Raw genomic sequence first — 17,789 nt, 5'->3', positions numbered from 1 at the left:
AATTTGACAAGACAAATAGGCAAGCTTTTACTTGTTCATATCAGAGAGTGGAAAAACCAGACATTATCTAACGATCAGCCAACAGTAGGAGGCAAGAAGGAAAGAAGATCATGCTAGAGGAAAAATAGGGCAGGAGGGAAGACAGCTTCTATCTGTGTTGTAAATTGTGGCATTCACAGTGTCCTGAAAGTGACAGTGAAAAGGGGGGTATGATACCTTCTCTCATTTGGTCTCCGACTGTGTCCCTGACCTTTCTCTATTGGAATGATCGCAGGAGACCAAAAAAATGTAGTTTTATTTCTTGTGAAGCATTTAGCTGTTAAACATGGTAAATGTGCAGTGAGCAACACTTCTTCAATAATTCTTCAAGGTTCTGTAAGCAGAAATAGTTTCTGAACATAAAACAGATGAGTGAAAAATAGGAAAGGAATATGCCACCAGTTAAGTGATGATTACAAGTTCAAGGGAAATCAAAGATAACAGAGTCCACTGCAGCTCTGATGTTTTTGTTTGTGAGGAAGGGACTGGTTCATTTATGAATATCCATTGCTTGGTGATTGCAGGAGAATCTATGGAGCCAACTTATAATAGATTATCCAACTAGCTCAGTACGGTTTACTATGACTGACAATGACTATTGGGGGGGAGGGGTCTTTTAATGCAATTTGTGCCTATCTTCTTGAGTATAATATCCACTTATTTTTTTCACAAGAGTAAAATCCCCTGAATTTGATAAGCCTTACTTCTAGATAAATGTACATAGGATTGCAATGTCATGTTTCCTAATTTGGTTACATGATGTGTTTGTCCCACTAGAGATGATGCAGATTTACACCGGGACCTTCTTCAGGCTAAGTGTGTACTTTTCTATTGAACTATGGAAGATTCTGTATGAGTTACAGGTAGGATATTAAAATAAATATCAACTCAAGTGCAAAAAAAAAATTCAATTGAATTATTTTACATATAATTTACATATAATGTAAGCTATCATCATTTTAGTGGCCATCATTGGGGCAGAGAAAGAAATTAAGTTCATTATCAACCCTCTCAAGGAACCAGCTTCCATCAGATTTTGTCTCTTTCACAATTTTCACCCACCAATATTTTCATTAGGCTGTAGAAAAGGAAATTTCAAGAGGCAGAGCCACTCCATGTTGAGAAACTAACTTTTTTTTATTCTTCTCACTTTAATTCATTTCTACGTAGCTATGATCAACAATTTATGTCTGCATGATAGTCATTACAGCTGGTCCTCAAAAACGCTTAAAGGGTTATGAATTCATGCCTGATGATGGTGATGATGATAATGATGATGATGATGATGATGATGATGATGATGATGATGATGATGATATTGTCTCCCTGCTTTGTCCCCTCCATCATTTTTGTGTCACGTCCTTCCGGATAGCAAGACTGAATCCATGTATTGTTTTATGGTGTTTTTTGTTAGTTGATGCTGATTTATAAGCTGATCCGGTAGTCTTTCCAACTGAAAAGCAAGGTATAAATGCTTCAAAGGTATAAATAAACAATCAAAGGTTATGATAGGATCACTTAAGGCAATATCAATATTACAATGATATGCATCTCTAGTGCAGTCCCAATAGCTAAGCCAAGACACCTTGAAAATATATTTATGTGGCCTATGTGTTTCTAGGCCCCCTACACACACACACACACACACACACACACACACACACTGGCCTGACTACTGTTGGTACTAAAATATGATGCTATTTGGATTAACAGAATTTATGCAAGTGTTACTCACCATTTATCAATTGAATCAATAGGACTATTTAGTTGAGACTACACTCAGGTTGTGAGTGTGTTTGTGTGTGTGTTTTAGATGCATTTCTAAAAACAATAATTATTGGATTGGCCTTAAGTGGTGGAACATAATTTTACAAATATATATGAATCAGGCCTATATTTAAGATGGGAGGTGATATTCATCTCTCCTATAGTCACTGTGGCTGATGCAATGTGCTTTCAAGTCATTTCTAAATTACAGCAACAATAAGGAGAACAAATCACACGGTCTTCTTTACAAGATTTGTTCAGAGTGGGGGTTATATTGCCCTTCTCTGAGACAGAAAGTGTGTGGTTTGCTCAAGATCACCCAGCAGTTTCCATGGCCAAGTGGGGATTCAAACCCTGGCCTAGTGGAGTCCTAGTCCAACAATCAAATTACTATGCCACACCGGGTCTCACATTCATTGTTAGCTTCATCTGTTCTTGTTATCTTCTTGCATACTCATGAAAGAAAAGAATTTGCAAAGACCATGAATATCATTAACCTTGTTCCCAGTCTAACATATATACAGTCGCTCAAATGTCTCAATTGCTTGTCTTATGGGATCATGCCTTATACAGTATTTACACCAAAGGTGAGAAAAGGGTGGCCTCTCAGTTTTATATATTTATTGTTTTATTTGTTTCAGGACATCCTGATACCATGTTTCATTTTTTAAAAAATCCCACAGAGAACAGAAACAATAGCAACAGGAGCAGAAATAATAAAAACAACCCCCCCCAAAAAAAAAACCATTCATTCAGAGCCTTGTATATCTCTTAGTATTAATAATAAGTAAAATGATGAGTCTTCATTTGATGGGGAAAAACATTCAGTGCTAGGAGCCCACCTAATCAGCATGGCCAGATCTGTAACAGAGTTTGGATTGCAACTCACAGCAGCCCTAGCCAGCACAGTTGCTGGTAATAAACTGAGTTTTAACTCATCTTCCATGTTGTTGTTATTGACTTGTTCGCTGGTCTTCCTGGCTTCAGGAGTTTCAGAATTCAAACCTTGGCCAATTATGTGGCAAATGGAGAAGCCACTTGGTGCCATTTAATTGATCAAGGGTTAGGTTCTAAGCCTCCTGGAGCCTGGAAGGCCAGTGAGCAAGTCAATAGCAACAACATGGAAGATGAGTTATTACTCAGTTTATACATAAAGGTATACTTAAAGAAGGCTGTGGCTGAGCTCTGGGAAAAACAAATATTGCACTGCAAATATACACTGACAGCTCAATGTACAAGGTGATGTACAATTAAGCTTATTTAAAATAATAATAAAGAATGATAATAATACCTGTCAAATAATACCAAACAATAATTTACAGTATTGCTTAAAGGGATTTCCATGTAGACAGGACATATACTTAAATTAACAGTTGACAATAACTGCAAAGAGTAAGAAATTATTTGGGTGTATAGTCCCAACACCACGTATTTCTACTGGATGATAAATGTTGCATATGTAATATAATCCTGGATTCCAAATATCAGAAATATCTACAATAAAGCAGTGAGAGTGGGCAGCTTTCAGCCCTAGTTCTGCCTCTGGTCCTCAGTCTTATTTCATATATTCCTTGAACCTATTGGGAAAGTCCTTTACCAGTGATCTTTCAGACCTGAAGCCTAAACACTCTGTCCCTTCCTCATCAGTAGGGCAAGAAAGAAAAGCAGGAGAAAGAAAGGAATGATGCTGTGAAAGGGAGGGAAGAAGACAATGCCTTTCAAATAGGAATTCTGCCTCCTTTCCTTCAGCCCTCAAATTTGTAGTGTTGCAGAAATAGAAACACTGAAGATTGTCCACACGTAGAATTGTTATGTTCGCTATTTTTGTATTTCCTTGTTCATTTTGCCTTCTCCTTTTGCTTGAATGCCTGAAGTGAATATCTAAATGCTCAGCTAACATCTTAAGTGTTGACATTTTAAGGAACTGAAGGAGAATTCCATTATGGAGGGGCAAAAGTCTCATTTGGGAGTGTAATGTCCTAATTTTATGCTACACCCTGGAATTAAGGAGGGGAAGGGGGAAAGAGAAAAGGAGCGATTCTGATTACCATTGGCACATGCTTCCCAAAAGATTACGCCTTCAATGATGGGGAAGTACCTTGTCACGTTTCACTTGGTAGAAACAAGCTGATCACCTGTAAACAAAAATGTCTCCTATATATAATGGGGTATATTTGTTCTATTATTCTGTTCATGTTTACTATTAGAATATTCATTTGTTTTCTTATTCATTCAGTTTTCAGTTGCTTCATTATTCATTTCTTTGAATGACATTTGTGGTGTTAGTCATATTCATTATATTCTTTCCTCTGATTTTTCTTTGCTTTCAGCATGGTCCCCCCTCCTTTTCTTTTTCCCCCCTTTTCTTTATCAAAGCAGCACTTTAGACACATCTTTCAACATCCACCATTTTATCTTGCAGATATCCAAATATCTCAAGACATTCTGGGGTGAAATGGAAGCCAACACAAAGACCAATGCCCTCACTCATTGCTACTGTTTTTCCTGTCCTGCAATACTGACATGAGACGGGCAGAATGGTACAATCGGATAACTATTGCCTATAAGTAGGAATCCCAAATGGACCTCTTGGGGCCCTTTCTCATAGCATAACTATACAAGATGATTCCATTTTAACTACCATGTTTCCATCCTCTGGAAGCCTGGAATTTTAAGTTTAAAGGGGAATGTTTAGAATTCTCAAACAGAATTCTCAAACAGAGAAATTACAAATCCCAGGAATTCTCATTATAACTGTGTGATCATGGTGTCTCCCCTGCCAGGTAAGTATAACTGTGTAGTGTGAAACGGCCTGCAGCCTTTTTTTTTTACTTGATGCATCCTTCACTTGATGCCGGATCAAAACTAATGAAAACTGAACTGATCATATAACATTAGATACATTTGTTTCATTTATTCCAAAATGAATGCATGCCATTTACATCAGGAGGGGGCAAAGTGCAGTTTGTGGGCCACACATGGACAATGAGACAGTTACTGTGTTTCCAGGGCCTTTAGGGGATCAGGAAAATATTCCTAAATGCTCTCTGAAGTTGTGGGGTATTGTTGCCATGTCTCTCCTCCCTGTTATTTAATATATGAAAAAAAAAATATTTTAAAGCTTCCAAGAGAAGCTTTAAATACTCTCAAGAGTGTGTCGAAGAATGGGAAGGCTGTGGAAGGGTCTGATGTCCAAGGTGCCCTGGGAGCTAACTTAGTCCCTTAGCCTACGAGAGTTGCTCACTGCTTCCTTATGTGAGTTCCAAAAGTTACCTTAATGGTGGACAAAATTGTAATATATGAAAAAATAATTTTGCAGTGGTCTATTTGACACAGTAATGCTGAAACTCTTGATGTGTCCCCCATATCAATGCATAGAGCCCCAGGGGCACATTATATCCTCTCCCCCACCAAAAAAATTAAAACCCATCCAAGGTTAAGGAAACATGTACAATAATGGAACAATTCCAAAATCACAATGAAATGAAAGAAGTTGGTTGTTTTTTTAAAAAAAAAGTTTAATTTTGCTTTTTGATTTGATGAACAGAGGAGGAAATCAATACAGTAGAAGTGTACAGTTTCTCAAGTTTGATAATATATTCATAGTACAAGTGGTCAACACTTCTGCCTTATAGATTCCACCACCTGAGAATGAATACAAAAGTGGACAGACCACACTTAAAAAAATAGTCAAGAATATGTGAAATTTTCTACAAAGAAAAAAGAATGCATAGCAATCAGACAGTAAGGGGATTATCAAACCAAACCTAAGCACTTTTAAGTTCTAGTGCCTTCATTTGGGGAGTTAAGTACATGCTTTAACTCCTCTCACTGAAATCAATAGGAGTTAAAAGTACTCAACGTTGACATGATTGTACCCTCAGAGTGTGATCTTCAGCACTGGATTTCGAGTATCAGAAAAGGCATACCGTGAAGTCAAGTACACAATTCATTAATGAACCCAATTACATGATATCCTCATGTAAATATACCAGATATAAACCAGCAATCTCAATAGGGTAAAAGTACAGTTTATGGGAAAGCAAAGATTTCAAAAGAAAAATAAATACGTAAAACATTCACTAATGGTCTGTTCCTGCATCCCACACAGACGATGGAAATGGTTGGTCTGGATGAGACCATTTTTTGGAAACAGAATCCTATGCCTCTTTCCATCATCCTGGGGTTAGATCTAGAGAAAAGATTGCCTAATGGGGCTGGGGGAAGTTGCTTTCCCATGACCTTCTCTCACAGCAATACTCTCAAAGCCTCTGTTGAAGGTCACAGAACTTTGCAGAATAAAGTTTTCTATGTATGATATGGAGGGCACAGTGGGAGAAGGGAATTAGGTGGTGGTACTTCCAAAAGTAGGAGTTAAATTGTGAAAGATGCTTCCCTTCTCAGCCCTGGTCTCCCTCCATTCATCAAGTATTCCTTGGAGGTGGTGGTGGAGATTTCCAAAGAGAAGAGAAGTCTGGAAAATTGAGTTCTGTGAGCCCCGTTCTGCAACAACATTCTTTAAATCTAACCCAATATGTCTAACTTTCATGTATGTTCAACATGTTTTTGAACTTTTGGCTACAAAAAATATCTTTCAGTTGTTATGATATATTAAAGACTAAGAAGGACTAGAAATGCAAAGAGGTTGTCTGTATCATGCAGATTCCATTTTATTTAAACTGAGACCCTCTCTGTTAAAAACAAAGTTCCAAGTATGAAAGGCCATTTTTTATTCCAATGACTGCAACCTTCCTAACTTCATAAATAGGCCAAGAGTTAACAATGACACCTTTTAAAATACATATATTTCAGCAGACCACTACTTGGTTGTTGTTTTTATGACAGGGAAATTAACAGATTGTTTGTTCTATTTCCCATACAGAACCTTTATCATGCTACTCAGAGTACCAAGAGTGTCCGATCCATACTTTTCCCACAAATATTTCTAAACGTTGGCATTTCTTCTGATTTTTTTTTCGGTCACTTTTGAGGTATAGATACCATTTCTTTGTTGATCTAGCACATGCTTAAGGGATTTGTGTAAAACCTGCACAGCACAGCTCATTTCTTATTTTAAGCATTTTAAATTCCATCCTTGTGTCCTTCACTAGTTACTAACTAAAACATTAATCAGATGAAATTTTTGACAGCATACTAGTCTTCTCAGAGGCAGATTGAAAGGGGAGATATGTCTTCCTCTCCAGTCCATAATCCTATATAAGACGGCATGAGATGCTGTTTGTCCATTGTTGACTATTTCATCTTATATATATATAAAAACCTTTCTCACATCCCTTTGGATTTCTTGAACCAGTTCACTGATTTTCCCATCATTCCAACAGGTAACTGGAATTTCTCATTTCGACATATATATATATATATATTCTTAAAAAAATAAGAATGATTCATAAGTTTGTTTGAAAAATAATGAGCTTTTGCTTTAAATGTCTGTTGGGCCTTGCAGGGACCCCACCTCTTGGGAATCGATTTCTTAGCATGACATTCTTGAACAGAGGTCCCGTGTCTTTTTATGATCCAACATACACTAAGAGTTGGAGCTTCATTCATAAATATTTCACTTACGAGCACATACATTCATTTTACACGATTCCTCAATGTGGCCAGGGGGCTGCGTAGTCTGCTTTGTATCCACCTATAAAAAATACAAAAATATATGTCTGCTTACCGGGATGTGAGCAGGGTTTAACTAACCTATCCCTACCACAATGGATTTTTTTCTTTTTTTCTTTCTTTATTTTTTTAATGGACAGATTTACATTTTGACACCCTTAGCTTAAATGATACACGGGTATAATGATGCATGGAATTCAGTTTGTGAATGGTACAATAAAATAAAATACAATCCAAGTCCACATTTATTCAATTGGAAACACATTAAATTTTGCTTTCTCCCTTGGATGGTTTTCTATTTCTTGGGATTTGCTCCCCTCCACCAGCTAGTCCTGAAAAGCCCAGGTTTAAGAAGGGGAGAAGACTAAATTTAATTGATAGTATCAAGTACAGCAGTCCCACTGAATCATTCAACCATTGATTCAGTAGGTTTACTTTGGAACTAATAATTGGATTGAAACAAGTGTCACAGTATATTGACAGCTGCCTGACCCGAGGTTCAGTTACATTGGTATACTCCTCTTTAACTGCCATGGTTGTATCCTATCAAATCCTGGGATTTACAGTTCAGAGATGTACTTAGAATTCTCTTAGAATTCTTAGAAAGCTCTAGTGCCTCTGACCAAACTAGAAATCCCAGGGTTCTACAGGATATTGACATGGCAGTCACAGTAGAGTCATAGTGAGATAGTTGTTCAGTGAGAAAGGTCCCTAGGTGAAATTTCCTGTGGGAATAAAGAGGCCTCATTGAATGCTTTATAAGCTTTGATGTATTTTATGATATAACTAAATATTATGGAGTATGTGTAATTGCTGCCCAAACCAGCTGGCCCAGGTCGTCTCTTCCACCTCTTCTCTTCCCAGGATATCAAACTGTGTGATGTGGTTCACTCAAATTAGAGTTTTTCCACACACACCCCAGCATGTGGCACACTGTGAAGTGACATGGAGCCTGAGAAATCCAATCCAAGATTCTTGAGTCCCGTGTTTTGCTTTACTGGTTGTTACAGAAGGAGAAGAAGAAGAAGGAACACAGGGTCACTGCTTTCAGTGGAAGCCAAGCATTGTCTTTAATGGCTTTAAGGCTCACTGTCACTCTGTGATTGGTTCCAGATCATGGTGTGGATGTTCACTCTAGGCCTATACTTACAATGTAAAGGTGGCATTCAATTTGGGTATGGTGGTGGCAGGGTGTGTATGGGGAATTTGCTTGTATGCCACATACTCCTAAGCAGGGCTGGGGAGTAGTGGTGATTTTGAGGTTACTCCTTGTCCTACTCTGAAGTAAGATTTTTTTTTTCTTAATTTTACTCCTACTCATGTAAAAACCTCTTACTCCTTTACTCCTTACTGATATTCACCAGCCCTGAGGAAAATCCCCGACTGCTTTGCAAGGCTTGTGGTGTGTATGTGTGTCTAAGTGTCTCTCTTTGCCTCCCGCTTCCCCAATGCAATATAATAAAATTGTTTTTGTGTGTGTGTTTTTTATATACAATATAATAACAGGAATAAGGAGTAACAAATATATTTTGTTGCTTCTTACTCCTACGCCTACTCCTAGGCCGCACTTGCATATCCTCCAACTGTCTAGATTTCTCAGGGACTGTCCCTATTAATCCTCTGCCCTACCACCTTTTCATGTTTTTAAAAGGTCCATTTTCTCTCTCCTCGTTCCTCTTCCCTCTTTTTCTTTAGCTTCCTTCAGTTGCTGCAAAATGAGTTCAAAGTACAAAAGTACTTTGCACTCTCTTAACTCAGCAGGGGGAGAAGAGAGGAGAAGCGGGGCAGAATTTTGCCTTTCCACGTATATTCAAGTGAAAGCAAACTTCTGCAACCTCTTTTCTAGCTTGTGTGCTCTTCTTTATTATTAACTTTTGGCATCTTGACCACACTTTGATGTTGTTTGGCCACACGTACCCTAGTTTTTTATCTGTGCAATATGGGAGGGTATTTTCTTGCAAAGAACTCTAAACAAACATAAATTGAACTTAGCTGACATTGCTATGTCCTCAGAAAAACTGGAGATAACTCATAATGAAACTGCTGATTCCCAATAGAAAAGAAACAGAGATATGAATAATGAATAATAATAGCAATAATCTGCTGCTCAGTTGCTCAGATGAGAATGCCCCTAAAGCACTGCCCTCTTTCCATCCTTCCATGAAGATGGACTTTCAATCCTGACCTCATCTGACAGTAAGTCTTTTTTTTTTTCCTGTTCACACATTCTGCATCATTATGCATTTTATACATCAGGGAGAGGTTTGCTAAATGTTATTGGGAAGAAAACAAGGAAGCTCTCATCAACTTAAGTTGTCTTGAGGAAAATTATGTTTTAAAAAGCATGAAAGTATTAATCCACAGTAATGATTGCTTTGTACCTTATATTTGGAGCATATTTACAAACTGTGACTGCAGTTGAATAAGACCTTTCATATGCATCAAATCACAGAATTCTATGATTCTATGATTTGATGCATATGAAAATCTTATTCAACTGCAGTCACAGTTTGTAAATATGCCCCAAATATAAAGTACAAAACAATCATTACTGTGGATCAATCATTTTATGCTTTTCAAAACATGATTTTCCACAAGACAACATAGGTTTCAATATGATGTACAGGACATGGGTAAAGTACACTAATCAGGGACTAGTATTGGGCTAAATTCTAAGGTAAAATGATAAGACCTCAGGATTATATACAAAATGACTGTGATGCTGTGAAGAAACCAGTCCAAGAACATTCCTCTTCAACTCCTGTAATGGTTTGTTTTAAGAAGTCAAAATACACATAAGTGAATAGAGAGATATGCTTAATACTGAAATATAAGACTTTTACACAGCACATTGTTCAAGGTAGTCCCTGAAATCAAAGCTAACTTCAGAAGATGGAAGGTACAGGAATGTTACAGTCCTTCCTAAAGATGAACAGGGTCAGTGTTTTAAAAATACCACTATGCCACCTTTGCATGGAGCAACTTAGGAGGTTTCTATCACGTCCTCCTCTTCTATGTTAAGGGGACTATCTCAGGAGGCCGTGCCCACAGGGGACCTGAAAAATGTTTGGTTTGTTCGTATGCTTGCTAGCTTGTATTTAAAATGTGAGATCAAGGCAATCCAGCATTCCATGAAAAACTGAAAAGACTCCAATTATACTGAAAAGATACAATTAATAAATATTTTACAATGAAGAGTTTCATACCTGGCTGCATCACTGCTAAAATGTCTCCCAAACGTCCCTAAAAGGGGAAGGAAGTGCCTGTGCCTGAATGCCAGGCGAGCTTCCTGAATCATCATTGAAACGTGGCTCGCTCTAACGCCCCTGAATTGTCGCAAGGGAAGCAGATTTCCTATGGATGGAAACTTTGCATTCAGAGGAATTCAGCTTAAAAGGGAGTGACATTTCCATGACGATTCTGGACTAGATACTGTTAAGCCTTTCCACTCTCAACCTTAGTTCTGTCTTCATCCTCACCTCCTCTTCACACACACTAGCTCTAAATTAATTCAGCTTGGCCTCTCCTTCCTTTGCTAAAATATGTCTGTGTGATACAGCAAACAACTTAAATCAGTCTCTGTGTCTTGAAAGTGATCCTTTCCCTGGAGATTATCAGATAGGGACATCCCGTCCTTGTCCCATCCTTCCCACCTGATTTTGAATGACTTTCAAAAAACGTAGTGCTGATCTGGACATTGTCCTGTCTGAGAAGTACAAATGGCAGCAATCATATGAAAAACTTTCATATGATATCATGCTGATCCTGTCATTGTCCCATCAGTGAGGTGGAAGTGTCCCATTCTTGCCCGTCATTTTGCATTTAATGGAAGAAACCATTAATGCAATTCCACAGGTTTATGACAGGATCAGCATATCAAGAGTGAATGTCTTTTGCGCAATTGCTGTCACACACAGGATAAGGACGGGCTTTGCTCCTGTCCCACATCTATAATCTCCTCTGTCATTTAATAAGTATCCAGAAATGGAACAGCAAGGTGTTGTGATTATTTGTCTGATCAACATGAGGGCCAGTCTTAGGGGGCGCTCTAGCCAAATTTGGTCCTGCTGCCCTCTGGAGTCCCTGTGACTATTTCAAGTCCCAATCCCACTGGCATCTGGAAGTAACTATAATAAAACCACAGGTCAATCCCTTAGAAATATTAGCACTACAACCTGTGCACACAAATATAATTGTACAGCTGAGTTTTATTATGGAGTTTCTCAAAATGTATTTTACTAATTGTTATCATTTGTTTTACACAAATTCTTTGAATTTCCAAGTTCCCCAACACCATTCTATACAGCTTTCCTTAAAAAAAACCTATGTTGTTCAACCACATCTCACCAAAAGGTGTTGAGTTTCAATGTTTTTATGTCAATTTAATTGTTATCCCCCTGATGCAAGCAAGCAAACAAGAAAAGGGGAGGAAAACTGGAACGAATCTGAATGTGAATTCTTGGAACTGAATCTGAATAATTTCCTGCTAGATATTTGTTCTTGCTGTTTGTTATTCTCAGAGAAACACTATGAAATCAGTTATATCTAAGCTGTAATATTTAGGGTATAAATAAGTTCTGAATAGAAGCAAGATTTTTCTTCCTCCCCCTCTTCCCTTCTTCTTTCCCCACCTCTTCTTCTTCTGAGCAGAATGCAGAAAAGATTGCCAAATGTCCTCAATAACATACCCAAACATCCTTGATAAGAAGTGCCTGTTCATAAATATAAACACAATGTTCTCATAGAAAAGCCATCTGGAGCAAGTGCCTCCAAAATGCACAGCCTTCATTGTAGGGACAGCATCTTTCCAACAATCCAATTGCATTGCTCCCATCCTGTTATGAAATATGGTGGGCTTGACAAAAATATTTTCTTGCAAACAAACAATCCCTTAAACAACAAACCTCAACCCACAAGCTACAATCTAAAGAGCAATGCTAAAGATGGGGAATTCTGGGAGCTGCAGTTCAAGAGGGGATGTTTGCAACACTTTTCTTGAGCACTTGATTTCCACCTAAATTTCCATTTCATACATGTCCAACTTTCCCAATAGGAACTCCTCCAAAGATAAGAAGTTCAGATGACGACCCTAGATCAGAGGAGGGTCACCTATGAGGTGCTCTCATAGTAGAACCCCCACTTTTCACTGTCCAGATTGCTATGCTGGTCTGGATCTTTTCCTACCCATCCATGGAAAAACAGTTTAGAACTCAGATCTAGCAATGCACAGCTCATGCAGTAGCCTATGTCCCTGGTGGCCTATTCAGGAAGAGCCCTGCATATGCTCAGTCTAAAGCCAGATTCTGGTGGTCCTTTTGACAATCCTGACTCTAAGACTCTGCAAATACCATCCTTCTCACTCATCCCTGCCTGTTCAGTGGCGATTCCCTGAGAAAGATATCTTGAGGACCTATCTTCTGTTCTGCTGAAAGACCTTTCTCTGGAACCAAGCATTGTGCTTCTGCTGCTAGCAACTTACTTCACCTCTGAAACATCATGAAAATAGCCACTAGCAGAGCTGCATGCTGAAGCCATGGTGAACTACAGGAATAGAGTGAAGTTGTCTCAGTGGCTTCTAACTTCCTCAAGGTGCCTCACATGTTCAATGATACAGAATCCATCAATCACTTTCTCTACTTGTAATTTTTAGTATCGTTTCAGCACAGTGGTGGCAGTAAACCTCTGCAACATGTATATTTATAACATCCTCTAGAGAATGGGAAGTCTATAAAATGAATGGATTTGGTGCCTCCACAAAGATGGTTTTTTTTGCTAATGTGCGACAGATGTATTTTACTCCAGCTATGTTTTTTCTTCAATTAGAAAATCATCAACCTATAATTTAGCATGAGATAAAAATAAACATGGAATTTTAAGTAGCTTATCAAAAATCTACTAGTCAAAACTATAGCACGTAGCATAGCAAATGTACCAGCAGCAATAATCAAGGCCAAGATGGGCCATACCAAACCAGACACCAATAAACTTTTTTAGAAGAAAAAAAATCTAAATCAAGGTTGAAAGTTCATTTAGAAGATATGGCTTAAATACGCCTGAGCTGATCCTACAGCAAGTTTTATCAGTAAAGTTCTCAACAAATTTACTTAGACTCTCCTGCCTTGTAACCTCCTGATGTTAGGAACTAAAGGGTTATCACCCCAGCTAATAAAGTCATGATGACACATATTGGGTGTCATACTGGAGGCCACCAGGTCAATGGCAACTGGTCACTTCTCTGTCAATGGGGTGATGAACCTGCACAAGAGCTTACGCTGAAGTGCTATTCTTGAAGCTCAAAATAGGTTCAGAAACCTGGATAGCTCCTTTAAAGTTTAGAATAAATCCCAAAGTGGAGTTACCACCTCATTGGCACATACATCATTAGACATAACTGCACCAGTTATGTGAAAGTTATAGAAAATTCCAAATCGTCTACACAGGTATCTCACTCCACATCAAACCCTTACTGAAACTGGAAATGAAGCAACTTAATGGATGTAAACACTATATAGCGGCCTTGAAATTTAATGCCAATTTGCCATGCTTAGACAGACTGTTTAGGCTTTGATGCTGTTGTGCCTGGAACCCGATAATTACCACCCAGTGTCATGTATCTTGTTCTCAACTGTCTCAGTCTTCAATGGTTGACTACACTTTAGGATGCAGTAACAGAATGAACAAGAAGATACACTAGCAGGACTGCCTGACCTGCTGCCCCCACCATGCCTCTGAACAAGCTGACATCTGGCTCTTCATGTACCTGCTCAGGAACATCCTTCATTATTCTACACTGAAAAATTCACTTTATTTTAATAACTGTCAGGATTACCTATTGTAGCCAAGAGGAAGTTGTTCTCCGAGACTGTCTCCACATGGCCCTTTTCTAATTACACTGCTGCTTAAGGCATACCACTTGTCCTTTAAAGCAAATATTAATACAGTGGGTCCTCAGTATCCACAGGGGATCTGTTCCAGACCCCCCTCCTGCAGATACCAAAATCCATGGATGCTCAAGACCCATAGTATTCAATGATGGCATGGCCATGTGGCCACGCCACCACTCAGGATAATTGGACTTTGCCCCTGCCCCCTCCCCAATTCCAGCCTCACCATTTTCACTGTGGCAGGCAGCAGGGGGTACCTCTTCTTCCTCCTCTTCCCTGCCTCCTCCCCCTCTTCTCCTCCTCTTCTTCCCCATTGCCGCTGTTGCGGCTCTTTCTCCTCCTTCTCCTTCTCTTTCCTGCTCTTCCTCCTTCCTCCTCTTCCTCCTCTTCGCTCTTCCTCCCCCTCTTTTCCTCCACTTCTTCTCTGTTGCCACTGCTGTGGCTCTTCTTCCCTCTCTCCTCTTCTTCCTCTACCCTTGTTTTCTCCACCTTTCTTCTCTTCCTCTTCCTCCCTGTCATTTACACATGGAGGGGATCCTATTTTTATATGATTAGGACTCCTCTTAACAGATAGGTGGCAAAGATTGGGCTAGGAAGGAGACAATGGTGTGGACAATGACTACAGCCATATCTTCTCTCCATGATTATATCCATATATGACTGCCATATCGGTAGGCAAGGTGAGGAGGTTGCCTCAGGTGAACACACTGAGTATTGTGAAGTGGTCAGAGTTCCATGTACCATACAACCTTCTCTGTGTCTTCAAATAACCTGCCAAATAGCCCCCATATCACCACTATTGAAATATAATTCAACTTCCAGCCTCCCCAGCTTTTACATATTGGTCGGTCTGTATGCACCGTATTCTTTGCCCCAGCACTGAAACATTTTTAACCAATTCACATTAAGCACTTCTTTTAATGTCTCTAGTTCAGACAAACAATTGGATTTAGAATAGTTTCTCCAACAGAATGTTTCATACTCTCCTCTAAAAACTACCCAGTGATGCATATCCGTGTGTGTGAGAATCATAAACATTTCAAAGCAAACGCTAGCATTCATATAAATATTGGCTGTGCCACTGTGATTTCAGAATACTATTTTAGGTTGAAGCTCTGCTGAAATACAAAGGATTAGTTTACTGGGCAGCTTGATTGATGCCTCCCCATGTGAAGTCAAAGGCTGAAGCCTGAGCCCTGGATATTTACATAACTGATCCTATAGGTTTCTCATTTTAATGAAACAGTCAGTATATTTAAGGTTGCAGAATCAGACAAGGCATACAACACTCATATGTGTTAGCCAGAGAAAGGGAGGGAGGGAGAGTGAGAGAGAGAACTACATCAGGTGAAAATATTCATAAAATGACAACAACAAAAAAATAAGGAAGAAAATCTATATCTGCAAGAAGGAGAGCTCTCTTAGATTTGGGTCCTCAATACTAGTAAAGGATAAAAAAAAAAGAAACTCCTCAGGGGAAACAGAGTGCTGCTGTCCCAGTTTTACTAAAGTAAATGAAAATGACTTCACTGAAGCCATTTCTTTGCTTGCTGGTCCTTCTGAGAAGATCATAAGCTGTAAGAACATAAGATTTGAACCCTCTGAAAATGTGAAATATATTGCTAGAGACATTTTCACAGTTAGGAAGAGAGCATGCTGGCTTATGGTGAGTCAGACTACTGATCCATCTACCCCATTACTGGTGACATTTACTGTCAGCATCCCCCCTGGGTTTTACTGGGATTGTTTTGTATCCCTATCTGGAGATATCAGGGATGGATCTTCAGATGGTTCTAAACAGAAAGCATGATATCTGCCACTGAGATCAACCAGTGAGCTGGATGGCAAACCTTGCAAATGAGACCTATGTCCATTGTTGTTCTTTCTGCAGAACTAAAAATTTTTCAGTGTAAAATAATTTGTGAAGGAAATGTGAAGTAATTCAGGGGCTCCATATATGTCTGGGCTTTAACACACACAGTGATGCAAAGGATGCTGTTCTCCTCCTCCTCCCTCTCTCTCTCTCCCTTCTCCTCGTCCTCTCTCCCTCTTTTTCACAACATGCCCCTGATGTTCTGAATTTCCACACATCCTTCTACACCAAGATGACAGGTACAATGAGTTCTTGCTTCCTGGAGAATGATTATTTGATTTGCTGTGTACATGGAAGACTACCTCACAGCCTAGCTTAGGTAGTACATGGGCAATGTTCTAAAAGATGTATTTTTCACTGGAGATTATCAGACAGGGGATGAAACATCCTTGTCCCATCCTTTTCCCATTCTTATAGCATGATCGCAAGAAGATTTTCATATGACATTGCACTTATCTTGACATTATCCCATCCAAAAAGCACAATTGACTGCAATCACGTGAAAGACTTTCAAACAACCTTGCACAGATCCCGTCATTGCCCCATTATTGAAGAGGCATTACTCGGCATTTTGCATTAATGGGAGTTCACATTAATACAATGCCATTTCAATGATGGGACACTAGCACTGCAGTCTGAACGACTTTCATGGGATCACAGTCAAAGATGGTATAAGGATGGGGGAGTGATCCCATCCTTCTCCCATCCCCGTGTGATAATCTCCACTGTCTAAATCCATGTGTTGTTGTTGTTGTTGTTGTTGTTGTTGTTGTTATTGTTGTTGCTGATGCTAATGCTAATGCTAATGCTGATGCTGATGATTCTTGAAGACCACCTCCTTGTGTGGGTAATAGCGCAAAGATCTCATTCACATTCTCTGGATCCTCCACATTACTTAATGCAAATAATATGCTGAACACTTTAAGGGCATTTTCTCAACACTGTGAAACAGGATTGCTATTTGTGTTTTGATGTGCTTTTCCACTGCCTCGGATTTTGCCAGGAAGAGCTCAAATTTTACTCTGCCAGCTTTCCATGTAAAAATAATAGTGGCTGCAGGTTAATAATTGTCTATCAGGTTGTCATTGGTTCTCCCACCTATTCTGAGTTTGCTTGAGACTCACAACTTTGACACCAAGGGGCATCTTTCTGAAGGGATAGCTGCAGTCACCGTGGAAAAGAAATCCTTTGCACATCACAGCTGAAATGACATATTTCTTACATTTTCTATTTTTAAAAAATAAAAATAAATCCCTACTCATCCATTCTAACTTTCTATAGTTGTCTCTTCCCTTACGCGGGGGATCTGTTCTGGACCCCTCCCCCCACATAAGGGAAAAAATGTGGATGCTCAAGCCCTATTCAAATGAATGGGGCTCATGCCCGTGGCGGTGTGGCAGTGGTGCATGGGGCGCACACCACGAGAGTGCGCACCACTGTTTTCTTTTGGTCCGTGGTTCCCTTCCTTCCAGCGTGGCTTCCAGCATATGCTGGAAGCCGTGTAAAACATGCCTGCATATGGCATGGGTGCACTGTATAATAATAATGCATTCTCGTCCTATATTGATGCAGCTACTTTGAGGATTTGAGGAAGT

At 39.2% G+C, this 17,789-nt stretch overlaps 1 protein-coding gene across 9 annotated transcripts in view; it reads right to left on the bottom strand.

The window, feature by feature from the left end:
* The window catches only part of PCDH7 (protocadherin 7), a 467,742-nt gene that overhangs the window by 383,626 nt on the left and 66,327 nt on the right, over window positions 1-17,789 (bottom strand). Inside the window, exon 2 of one of the 9 annotated variants that reach the window (XM_042469342.1) lies at window positions 1,157-1,492. The exons of 7 other annotated variants lie outside the window; for them this stretch is intronic. In XM_042469342.1, coding sequence (XP_042325276.1) covers window positions 1,394-1,492 — 99 coding nt within the window. In that variant the 3' untranslated portion in view covers window positions 1,157-1,393. Of the gene's footprint in view, window positions 1-1,156; window positions 1,493-5,341; window positions 7,460-17,789 lie in introns of those variants that run through there. One more of the 9 variants, XM_042469343.1, reaches the window with a different exon arrangement.

The sequence above is a fragment of the Sceloporus undulatus genome, chromosome 5 (assembly GCF_019175285.1).
Source record: "Sceloporus undulatus isolate JIND9_A2432 ecotype Alabama chromosome 5, SceUnd_v1.1, whole genome shotgun sequence".
Classification (NCBI taxonomy): domain Eukaryota; kingdom Metazoa; phylum Chordata; class Lepidosauria; order Squamata; family Phrynosomatidae; genus Sceloporus; species Sceloporus undulatus.
Note: the sequence above shows the minus strand (reverse complement) of the source record. Positions and strands in the feature narration are given on the sequence as shown.